This window comes from Ovis aries, chromosome 5 (genome assembly GCF_016772045.2).
Source record: "Ovis aries strain OAR_USU_Benz2616 breed Rambouillet chromosome 5, ARS-UI_Ramb_v3.0, whole genome shotgun sequence".
In the NCBI taxonomy this organism is placed as follows: domain Eukaryota; kingdom Metazoa; phylum Chordata; class Mammalia; order Artiodactyla; family Bovidae; genus Ovis; species Ovis aries.
Window position 1 is genome coordinate 60,257,356 of NC_056058.1, and position 12,797 is coordinate 60,270,152.

The following is a 12,797-nucleotide window of genomic DNA, read 5'->3' on the forward strand; positions in this document are numbered from 1 at the left end:
CAGGTTAGGTTTAGGTTTTGCTGCCGTGATGAAAAACATACAAGTTTCAGCAACTTATCATGCGTGAAGTGAAGCTTTGCTCATACCATGTGAAGCCAGTATGCGGAGGCTGAGGGCTCTGCTTCACAGAGACATTCGACAGCATCCCAAGATGCAGCCATCCCAACACCATGGCTGCATGGTTTTCCAGAAGGCAGTATATGGAGAGTGGTGCCTGGGGCCTGAAATCTTTCCACTCAGGAGCGACACACAAGTCCACTCACATTTTATTGGCTAAAGCAAGCCACACGGCCATGGGTAACTTCAAGGGGATGGAAACGTGTAATGTGTGCCCCGAGGGAGAGGAGAACCAGAAATACTGGTGAACAGCAGAGATGTCTGTCATAGACAGCAATCAACAAGCAAATACTATGATGTGCCCATTTCTTGGGCAAGTAGGGTGACGAACTCATCTTGGTCTGCTCAGGATTTCCCACTTGTAGCACTCCGAGTCCCACTACCCAGGAGACTCCTCACTACTAGGTACCCTGGAATGGTCAGTCACCCCATGGCAAGGCATAGAGAAGACTCAGGTTTTGTCTTGAATTAGTTATAACCTATTTTCTTGATATTAGACCTATACATAGTAAAAGATGGAAAATATAAAAACAGGTTATAAAGCAAAAGTAAAGTTGCATAATCCACGTGGGCAGAGTTAGAATTAAAAGGAGATAAGAGACCGTGGTGGATGGGGATGGGGAAGGAGGATTTCCTGGAGAAACACAAAAGCCAAAGGGCATTCGTGGCAAAAGGAATCCTAGAGTCTCAGGTTGAGATGGAATTTGATGCTTTGCTTTCGTTGTTTGCAACTCAGATAAATCTTTTTTAATAATTTCTCTTCTGTAATTACCCTTCTGACTGTGTCTGTGAAGTCTATGTTAAAATACTTCCAGTGATTACCTATTTTCCATATCTAGGGGGAAGAGGAGAAGCAAGAAGGAGTAATTACAAGAGGGAGGATCAGCTTATAGCCTTTGGGAACATGAATAGAATTTGTATCCTACCATTGTGTGAAAAGTGTATAATTCTTAATTATGATGAATTGGTTCATAGTGCTTTTCAGGTCTACTATATCCTTCTACTTTTCTGTATATTCATTCTATTAATTTTTGGGAGTTTGATATCGAAACTCTAACTAAAAATCTGAATTTATCTGCTTAAAAATAACTGTAATATACAGTGGAACTATAAATAACTCTGTTCTGTATTTTCTATATCTCCTGTAAATGTGTTGTCATACTTCCATAATTTAAAAAATAAAAAAGAGAGAGGAAAAAAGGGGGAGGATGAAGAGCATGGGTCAAGTCAGGATAAATGTGGAGGCTGGGGAGCTGGGGAAGGTGGAATGTGTTGGTGACTAAGTTGGTATAAAGGAACAAAAGCTGAGAATGGGGTGAACAATTTTGGGGAAAGACTGGAAAGACCGATATGGGAATTATCTTGAACATTTTTCATATGAAAATTACAATATACTCACACATAAAAAGTTTTGCCTAGAATTTCAGGAAGCTCAGGGCTCCCTGCAGCCCACACACAGTGCGGCTGTGTGTGGATACTGGGTTAAGTACCTCTCAATGCAGTGATCGCTAGCCACATTCTAGCCCTGAAAGTTTTCTCTGTGTGGGTTTTGACTGGGCCCGGTAGTTTCCCAAACATGTTGTCTGCTGGAAGTGACTTTCTTCACCATCTGTCTGTGTGGTTATCATTCTACCTGCACATAAGGAAGCAGCTCAAATCCCCTCTTCTTCCCAAAGCCCTACAGCTCCTGTCCTTGAGCTCTCCTGTTTGTGTGCTTTGTGAGTCCTCCCTAATGGACTACAGGTTACACAGCTCTGCCTCCTCCCTCCTCACACTCCCTGGTCCTTAGTAGGTCATGGCAGAGACTTCTAGTCACCTTACTCAACTTCCATTCTTCCTCCTTCCTTAGTGACGGAATCCTGATATTCTCTGGGTCAGCGGTATGCTGGGAAAACATGCTACTTACTCAGCTAGTCAGTGATACGTAAGAGGACACTACTGGTTGGAGCTTCCAGGAAAACGTGTAATAGAAGAATGACTCAGCTGGGAGCAGGACTCCCCTTTCCTTGCCCCTGCTTTTCCTGCTTGGAATACAGACATGATGGCTGAATTACAGAAGCCATTTTATAACCCTGAGCAAAAAGGTGGAAGGAGCCTTGATCTCTTAATTAATGCGGCCTCAAGACCAGCTTTGATCAGCCCCTTTCTAATATTATCATATAATAGAATAAATAGAATATTTGTTTAAGCTACTGCCACTGAGATTCTGCAGTAGAATGCCATTTCTAATCAGTTCATAAATCACTAATTAAAGTTTGTTATATTTAATTTAATTAGGATAATTTACTCTTGGAGATACTGCATGCACCCCAGCTTCAGTTCGAGGGGCAGAACAGGAGGACCTGCTGAAAAGGTATCCTGGATTTGCCAGACTCTTGACAGAAATGTTAATTTTGACAGCTTCCTCTTGGAAATATATGTAAGAGAAATAAATGAGAGGGGTCCTAAAATTATTGAATTCTTAGGCTTCCATTGGAGTGTTTCTCAAGGCGTGGGCAGATTCGTGTGCTACAGAATCATCTGGATCCTTTTGCCATCTATTCAGTCAGGCCCTGCAGGGCTGAGTCAGGAATTTTCACACTAAAATTTGAACCTGATTGCTCCAGTGGTTGTGGTGGGTCATCTCTCTGGGGAATCAAATTGCTACATTAATCATATTGAGTTGGGTTGAACTGAATTAATGGGGAGGTCCTTGGTAAGGAGAAGTGAGCCTGAGTAATGATAATTAGCAAGAAGCCATCCCTGCCTATTTTCCCAGAAGACCAGTGGTTTGGGACTTGGGGCTGCCTTGGGAGAGGCAACAAGATTCACTTTACCACTTCCTTTAAACCAAGAATGATTTCACGCCCCAGTCATTGTTCAGGGGCTTCCTTGGTGGTTCAGTGGTAAAGAATCTGCCTGCCAATGCAAGAGAAGCAAGTTCGACCCCTGGGATGGGAAGATAGCTTGGAGAAGGAAATGGCAACCCATTCCAGTATTCTTCCCTGGGAAATCCTATGGGCAAAGGAGCCTGAAGGGCTACAGTCCACGGGGTTGCAAATGACTGGACATGACTTTGTAACTAAACAACAGCAATCATCATTTCTTACTGCTTTCTCTGTTTAATGAAGTTTGGATGGAGTTCCGCAAGGGACCTCAAGGGGCTTCTTTGGTGATGCAGAGTAGGAGGGTACAGAGCATCGCCAAGGGAGTCCAGGGAAAATTATTAATATGTATCACCTCTTTAAGTGGTTTCTAGGGTCTGCAGGCTGCTAGTAATGAACAGTAGCAAACCCTTCTCTTTTTTTTTTTTAACATCAATGGTTCTCAAATGTGGTCTGGGGGATCAGAAGCATCAGCCTTTCTTGGGAAATGGTTAGAAATGCAAATTTTGGAGCTCTGACCCAGACCAGCTGCCTCAGAAATTCTGGGTAGGGGACCCAGGAATCTGTGTTTTATGAATCCTCCAGATAACTCTGATGTGTGCTTACATTTGAACTGCTTTCAACCTTGTCTTCCTGACATCCATTTTTTAATGGGCACAGAGATGAGAGATTGAGTGGGGTCCAGGGCTGAGTCCATGAGCAGTGCCCCGTTTTCCATAGTTTCTCATCTATGTCACCTGCTATGCAATCAAGATTTAAGCAACCCTTTTCTAACAGATAACTTGCCCTAAATCCCTCCTTCCTGGAAAATCTGGTGTTTCCTGCCCTGATGCCTCCTTCCTTGCTCAACTCCAATGGGAGCATCTTCCCCACAGGGAACTAACAGGAGCGAGAATTAGAAGATGGTGAAGTAGGGACTGTTTTCTAAGTAAAAAATTGGAACCCATGATTTAGCAAAGGAATTTGTGACATGTACATTTTTTATTTACCTGATTCTATTCCCTTACTCTTTGCCAACAGACTGGAATTTCTAGGGCATCCAAATGGTTCATGGGGACAAGGAGGCAGAATATTTTGTGAACAGGAGTAACCCAGAACATATGAGAGATATGATCCAGCACTAAGGCTTAAAACCTGTCTATGAGACTGGGAAGGTACATAAATGAGGAGAGGCATCAGACAGGGATGGGGTATAAACCAGGGACCACATACCCCTGTAAAAGAAGCACGAGCGGATATGTTAGGGTGGATGGTGTTAGAAGGAAATGAAACCCCAAGCTGGCCTGACCTTCCAACTTTTCAAGAGAAACTAGAAATCTTGGGGGATTTTAAAAATCTGGTTTTTCTTTCCTCTCTCTCACACACATACCATCATGCAAACTAAAGAAAATATTTTCAGGCAGTTACATCTCTTCTAGTCTAGGTAGGCAGATAATGTAACAGGGGTATGGAAAAAAACCAGGGAAGCAAAAGGAGTAACCAACACTATCTGGGAGGAAAAGGAAGGGCAGGCTTCCCCAGGGATGTCACATTTGACCTGAGCTACATAGACTAAGCAGGGATGCTTCTTACCAAGAAAGTGGGGAAGTATAGCTCTGTGAGGAGATGGCTGCGTTAACGGACCTTCTTGTGCTGATTATTCTGCAATCTATACATGTATAAAATGAAAAGAAAGTGGGGAGAACACGCGTGCCCACTGCACAGTGCTGGGTGGGTTTTCAGAGGGGCCCAGCTGCTTTGCGTGTGTTCGGCGAGAGCAAGGAGTGTGGGGGACGGATAGAGACCAGAGGACATTGAAATCTTGGCCAAGACGTTCTTACTTAATCCTGTGGACAGTGGGAGTGGCGCGATCGGATTGGGGTTATTATTCACGGTCCCTCTCGGGGCTCAGGTGGAGAGCGGACAGAAAGTGCTCTTCCGAAGCTCTCAAACATCTCCCGAAACTGTTCAGGAGGGAACGGGGACGCTTCCCAAAGGCACTAGGGTCCAGGAGGCCTGCAGCCCCGGGTTCAGCTCAGGCCCCGACCCCGCTGAGCTTGCAGCCAGAGATAATGTGGTAGGGAGGCGGGAGCTGCACGGAGGCTGAGCATGAGTGTCTGTCCCGGAGTAGGCGGGTAGGCGGGGAGCAGTTTCCTCTCTCTCGCCTAGGAGGCGGCTGTAGCAGCCGGCAGTGTTGTGGTTACCAGGGCCTTGGGTTACAGCACTTTTTTTTTTTTTTTTAAACCGTTGCAATACCTTTTAAATCAGGGCCCTGGGCAGGATCCAAGGACAGTAGCAGGACCAGTTCCTATGATGCTTCTTAAAGAAGCAGCTGCAGAGGGAGGGATCTGGAACCTGGACTGCTGGGGCAGCCCGAGGTCAGGAAGGCCTTGGAAGTTGGGCAAGGAGGGAAGGAGATCAGATCTTCAGGTCACCCCACTGCCCCTGTGCTTTTTCAAGGCACTTCTGCATCTCAAGCACTTGAAGATAATCAGTGTTCGTGGAAAACTAGATGCAGTGGGTAGAGCAATCAGGGATTGTTGGGGCTCCACCTCCTTGGGAGGAAAGACCTTCCAGCTGGTCCAAGATTCAGGGGTCCAGCTTGGCGGTGAGGTCCCCACTGAGGGAGGCTAACACTGGGAGGTAAAGCATGTTGGAAAAAGCACGCAGGGGCCTGCTGGGGTAGGGGTCCGGAGGGAATGGATGTCCAGATCCATTGTGATTGTAACTTGAAGAAGTCTTCGTTGTGGTCCCCTTTCAGACATGGGGACACCATCTGATGGCTCAGAGGGTTAAGAATCTATCAGCCTGCAATGCAGGAGACCTACGTTCGATCCCTGGGTTGGGAAGATTCCCTGGAGAAGGGAATGGCTTACCTACTCCAGTATTCTTGCCTGAAGAATTCCATGGACAGAGGAGCCTGATGGGCTACAAGTCCATGGGGTTGCAAAAAGTCAGACAAGACTGAATGACTAATTTTTTTTTTTTTCCAGACACAGAATTTCCTCCTCAAAGAAATCAAGATTGGCACCCAAGACACTTGCATTCTGGTACATGTTGGTGGGAATATAAAATGGTATAGTCGCTATGAAAAGCAGTAGGGAGGGTTCTCAAAAAATTAAAAAGTACAGTACTATAATCCAGCAATCTCACTTCTGGGTATATTTTCAGAAGAATTGAAATCAGGATGGTGAAGAGTTATTTGTACTCCTAATGTCCACTGTAACGTTAACCAAAGCCAAGATCTGGAATCAGCCAAAGGTCCAATGACAGATAAATGATTGCATGCATACAAAGTTTAGTTAGCCTTTAAAAAGAAATTCTGCCACTTGGGACAACATGGCTGAGCCTGGACAATATTGTGCTAAGCAAAGAGAGCCAGTTACAGAAGGACAAATACTGCATGAATCCACTCACATGAGGGATCTCAAAGGATGTCTTGGAAGCAGAGAGGAGTTCGGTGGTTCCAGAGATTCTGTGGAGCAACACAGTGTCTGGAGTTAACAGTAATATTGTGCACTTGGACATTGTTAAGAGGGTGGATCTCATGGTAAGTGTTCTTTCCACAAAAACAAAACAAACAGAACCAAAACACAAAGGGGAGCAAGGAAAATTTTGGAAGTGATGGACATGTCTATTACCTCGATTGTGGCGATGGTTTCAGGGGTGCATGCTTATGACCAGACTCATTCAGTCATATAGGTTACATATGTACAATTTGTGTGTGTGTGTGTGTGTGTATACATTATACCTTAAGAAAGTTCCTTCAAAAAAGAGAGAGACTTTCATTCCAATCTTTAACTTGCTATTGGTTTCCATTTTTAACCCTGGATAATTCACATACATTCCCTTCTCAGGCCTCACATCCCCCCACCCCACACTTTACCCAGTGCCAGGCATGGAGTAAATTCTAGCAAAATCTGCTGAACAAATGAATGAATGGTTGAATTAGCTGAATTGGGTCCGAAGTTGGACTGGGATCAGCAGGCTTCAGGGGCTACCTGAACATCTTGAAATTACATTCACAACTGTACATGTATGAGCAATTCTGTTTTTTCTGGGTAAGTCTGTAGCTTTAATCACTCTTGCCATAATTTACTGAGGATTTGTTATGGCAGGCTAAGGTCTGTACATATTTTATCACATTTAATCTTCAGGAACCGTGATGGAGGTTGTGGGCGGGGGTGGGAGGGGGTTACTATTTCTACTTTACTGAAGTGGAAACTTGGGTTTGGGGAGTGTAAGGTCTTGCTTAGGGTCGTGTGCTGGAGTTGAACTCAGGTCCATCACACTCCACAACGTAAGCTCTAAACCACCATAGTAAATTACTACAGCTTCTCAAAGGGATCTGTGAACCCAGAAGATGAAGAAAAAACATTCCAGGATCCTGGAGTTCTATTTCTCTGTGGGACTGTGGGGAATGGGAAGAAGGGTGGAGGTGGAGGAGGAAGCCAGCCAGCCAGCCAGAGCAGGACAGCACCCACGCCAGCAAGGGCTGCTATTTAGAGCAGCCCCAGAGCCCCCAGAAAGGATGATAAGGGGCAGGGCAGGGAAGAGCAGTTGTAAGAGGAGCGCAGGGAGGGGGGGCTCTCTCCTCCCCCGTCCCTGCTGCCTCCAGCTCACTCTGTCGCCTGATGTCTAAATAAGGCTTAGAGGCACATTCTAGGCAGCTAAAAATAAACTCCGGCTCCCCCTCCTGCCCTTGGGCTCTGGCGACCTCCCCGGTCCCGTCAGGGCTCCCCTAGTCAGGACCAGCTCTCAGAGCATGCCAGTCTCGTCTCCCTGAGGACCCCAGGGTTTCGGTGGGAATGCTTCCCACGGCTAGATGACCTGGACCAGAAGTAGGACCCCAGGCACCAACTCTTGGCTCTGCCCTAACAAACCTGGGCAAGTCTCCCTTCTCTCTGGTCCTCAGTCTCCCCACATGTCAAAAGCGAGCATTAAATGAGTGATGTGAAGCCCTGGCATTTTTGAATGAATTTCAGGATCCCACACTTTGGGGTCAACTTCAGAGTGTGCTCACTCGGGTTTTTTAGGGATATCTGTCTTACAGACTTATTTTTAACTTACACAGTTTTTATTACTATCTGAATTCTCTCCCCATCCTTAACGATTTGAAACATTCACATAAAAATCTGGACTCCCAGCTTCTCTTGAAAAACCAGGTCTGTCCACACTGGGCCAGTGTGTCAGGTAAGAAGGAGCCCAAATTGGGTAGCGGTCTCCCCCTGCTGGCGGCATGGATGTACTACAGGTGGTTGCTGACAGCTGCTCATTTCCGACCAACCCTGCAGGGTGTGAGGTGCCTGAAGCAATAGCAGTGAGTGCTGGCGGATTGCATCCCAGGGTTGTGACACTGGCATTGCTCTGCCCAGCAAATGCTTGCTGAATGAGTGAATGAATTAGATAGCTGATCGAAATCCTTGGGAACTGTTATGAATATTACCAAACCAACTTGGATCTGAGGCTCCAATGCACGGGAAAGCCAGTGTACTAACACGGCGGAGTGGTAGTGAAGAAAAGAACAGCACTCACTCACTGCCGGGTGCCGCAGTAGGGAACTGGGAGACAGGCCTCAGAGGTCCACTCCAGTGCAGTCGCTGATTAGGCGTTTCTGCAAGGGGAGGAACATAGAGGTTGGAATTAATTATCCTTGTGACATTTCTTAATCGTAATTTCAGGAGGTCAGGATATCTCTGGTTTATGATTCTCGAGCCAGGTGATCCATGGCTCAGGGGTCTATTAGCTCATCTTGCCCCTTGAAAAACTACCTGAGTTTGTACATTAATAATGATATCTACAATAGTAATTTTGGTATATTAACATGTTATTGACAACAGCAATTTTAGTTATCTGACTCTAGTTGATTAGTTTTCAGTTAGTACAGGCTTGAGATCAGAGAGGACAAGAAAGAGAATAAAGTTTGGATAGAGAGGGAGCTCAGTTTTAGGGGGACTCAGTTTCAATTGTAAAGGCACATATGCAGGAGTTTTGAGCAAGGTTCTGCCCAACTGAAATCTGTTGCATTGTGACCCTGTCCCTGAGTCCATGTCCCAAGCCCTTAGAAGGGACAAATTTCCTAATACTCTCCCCCTCAGTTAGGCGTTGCCCTCGTTCCTCATAAGTCAGTGGGGTTGTCCTTGGTTGGAAGGTTACTGGCACAACAGCCAAGGTCTGTTTAATTCAAACTATCTTGAGAGCCACTTTGGAGGCTAGTGAAGGGGCAGGGAAGGAGTCAGGAGGAAGGGTAGGAAAAGTTGAGGAGAGCTGTTCAAAGAACAGGCTTTAGGCCAGACTGCCTGGATCCACCCAGCTCCCCTTGGGCAGCTCACTGGAGCGAGACATGTCACAGGGTGCTGCATCTGCGCTGACCTTCAGACATCACGGAATCCATCCTGCCTCAACATGTAGCAGAGCAATGAGGTGTAGAGTGAGAATCTGGCAACAGCTGAGGCTTTGTCCTTTCTGCTCTGTTTCAGTAAACAGAGGAAGAGGAAATAAGTTCACCAGACGCCTTTCTTGGGAGGAAATAGAGATTCCATCTGTATCCCACCCCTACAACTCAGGGGTGGAGAGAGTGTCTGGTCCTGACCATTGCTACCCTGTGGGCTCCTGGATAACCCTGGCCTCATCAGCAGCTTCTTAGAAACACAGATTCTTGGGCTCTTATCCAGACCTGCTGAAGCATAATCTGCATTTTAATGAGATCCCAGGTATTGTGCATGTTTATTACCGTTAGAGAAAAGCTGCTTTTGTCCAGTAATTCTCCAAGTTGGCTGCACCTAGGAATCATCTGGGGGTTACTTTAAAAAATGTTGCTGCCTGGGTCCCACTCTGCGGTGCAGCCTGGGCCTGGAATCCTAGGTCGTTTGCTTAAGGCTCTCCTGGTGATTCCAGTGTATAGCCAGCATTGAGAATCACAGCTCTAGGCAAAGGCTCTAATGAGATGAAAATTTGGGGGAATGAAAGCAATGCAAATTTGAATGGGGCGTACCACCCTGGGTACTCCTGTGGCACCTTCCCCAGCCCTGCTGTGCCTGCCCAAGTAGTCCAACCTCTGCTCCCCTTAGGCCCTGTCAGGCCTCCAGCTGCTTTCATGGTTCAGAAGAGTGAAGTGAGAAAGGGGCTGTGCTTTTGCAATGCCACCCAGAGGTGCGAGCCTGAGCGAGAGGCCAGAAACCTGGATTATCATCCCATTTCTGCTGGGTAGCCTTGGGCAAGGTCTGTCCCTCTCTGGGCTTCAATTTCTTGATCTCTAAAATGGGCTAGCCAAAGGGGATTGAAATGACTTCCAGAGCATTCCTACTAGTTTTCTACAGGTATGTATGTATGTGTTTTTAAAAATTTATTTACTTTTGATTGAAGGATAATGGGTTGACAGTATTGTGTTGGCGTCTACCAAACATCAACATGAATCAGCCATAGGTCCACCTACGTGTATGTGTGTTTAGTTGCTCAATCAAGTCCAACTCATTGTGACCCTTTGGACTGGACTGTGGCCCAGCAGGCTTCTCTGTCCATTAGATTTTTCAGGCAAGAACACTGGAGTGGGCCACCGTTTCCTCTTCCAGAGGATCTTCCCGACCCAGGATCAAACCTGTGTCTCCTGTTTTGCAGGCAGATTCTTTACCAGCTGAGCCATCAGGGAAGCTCAATCTACATGTAGAGACAGACTCTCAAAGTTGAAAGGGACCTTGGGAATCATCTAGTTTGATCTTACTTTCTAACAAATGGAGAAACTGAGGCCCAGTAAAGTTAAGGGCATCAGGAAGCTTGCATAAGCCTCTCATCCTCATCTATCAGAGGGCAGACAGAATGAAGACCATAATCACAGAAAACTAACCAAAATGATTACATGGATCACAGCTTTGTGTAACTTAATAAAACTATGAGCCATGCCATGTAGGACCGCCCAAGATGGACAGGTCATGGTGGAGATTTCTGACAAAACATGGTTCACTGGAAAAGGGAATGGCAAACCACTTCAGCATTCCTGCCTTGAGAATACATGAACAATATGAAAAGGCAAATAGATATGACACTGAATGATTAATCCCCCCGGTCAGTAGGTGTCCAATATCTACTGGAGAAGAGTGGAGAAATAGCTCCAGATGGAATGAAGAGGCTGAGCCAAAACGGAAACAATGCCCAGGTGTGGGTATGTCTAGTGGCAAAAGTCAAGTCTGATGCTGTAAAGAACAATACTGCATAGGAACCTGGAATGTTAGGTCCATGATCAAAGTAAATTGGAAGTGGTCAAACAGGAGATGACAAGAATGAACATCGACATTTTAGGAACCAGTGAACTAAAATGGATGGGAATGGGCAGATTTAATTCAGATGACCATGTGGGCAAAAATCCCTTAGAAGAAATGGAGTAGCCATCATGGTCAACAAAAGAGTCCACAATGCAGTTCTTTGGTGCAGTCTCAAAAACAACAGAATGATCTCCGTTCGTCTCCAAGGCAAACCATTCAACATCACAGTAATCCAAGGCTATGCACCAGCCACTAATGCCAAAGAGGAAGAAGTTGAACAGTTCTATGAACACCCACAAGATCTTCTAGAACTAGCACCAAAAAGATGTCCTTTTCATCACTGGGAACTGGAATGCAAAAATAGGAAGTCAAGAGATACGTGGAGTAATAGGCAAGTTTGGCCTTGGAGTACAAAATGAGGCAGGGCAAAGGCTAACAGAGTTTTGCCAAGAGAACGCACTGGTCATAGCAAACATCCTCTTCCAACAACACAAGAGAAGACTCTACACACAGACATCACCAGATGGTCAACACTGAAATCAGATTGATTATATCCTTTGCAGCCAAAGATGGAGAAGCTCTATACAGTCAGCAAAACAAAACTGGGAGGTGACTGTGGCTCAGATCATGAACTCCTTAATGTAAAATTCAGACTTAAATTGAAGAACGTAGAGAAAACCGCTAGGCCATTCAGGTGCGACCTAAATCAAATCCCTTATGATGATACAGTGGAAGCGACAAATAGATTCAAGGGATTAGATTTGATAGAATGCCCGAGGAACTACAGATGGAAGTTTGTAACATTTTATAGGAGGCAGTGATCAAAACCATCCCCAAGAAAAATAAATGCAAAAAGGCAAAGTGGTTGTCTGAGGAAGCCTTACAATAGCTGAGAAAAGAAGAGAAATGAAAGGCAAAGGAGAAAAGGAAAGATATCCCCATCTGAATACAGCATTCCAAAGAATAGCAAGGAAAGAGAAGAAAGTCTTCCTAAGTGGATAATGCAAAGAAATAGAGGAAAACAATAGAATGGGAAAGACTAGAGATCTCTTCAAGAAAATTAGAGATATAAAGGGAACATTTCATGCAAAGATGGGCTCAACAAAGGACACAAATGGTATGGATTTAACAGAAGCAGAACATATTAAGAACAGGTGGCAAGAATACACAGAAAAACTGTACAAAAAAGGTCTTAATGATGCAGATAACCACAATGGTGTGATCACTCACCTAGAGCCAAACATTCTGGAGTGTGAAGTCACGTGGTCCTTAGGAAGCATCACTATGAACAAAGCTAGTGGAGGTGATGGAATTCCAGCTGTGTTATTTCAAATCTTAAAGGATGATGCTGTTAAAGTGCTGCATTCACTATGCCAGCAAATTTGGAAAACTCAGCAGTGGCCACAGGACTGGAAAAGGTCAGTTTTCGTTCCAATCCCAAAAAAGGGCAATGCCAAAGAAAGTTCAAAGTACCACACAAGTGCACTCATTTCACATGCTAGCAAAGTAACACTCAAAATTCTCCTAGCTAGCCTTCAACAGTACACGAACTGAGAACTTTCAGATGTACAAGCTGGAT

At 45.3% G+C, this 12,797-nt stretch overlaps 1 protein-coding gene across 1 annotated transcript in view; it reads right to left on the minus strand.

The window, feature by feature from the left end:
- Window positions 1–9,354, minus strand: part of CCDC69 (coiled-coil domain containing 69) — a 48,205-nt gene extending 38,851 nt beyond the window's left edge. Inside the window, exon 1 of the mRNA XM_027970425.2 lies at window positions 9,333–9,354. Coding sequence (XP_027826226.2) covers window positions 9,333–9,354 — 22 coding nt within the window. The remainder of the gene's footprint in view (window positions 1–9,332) is intronic.
- Window positions 9,355–12,797: the final 3,443 nt, after the last annotated feature.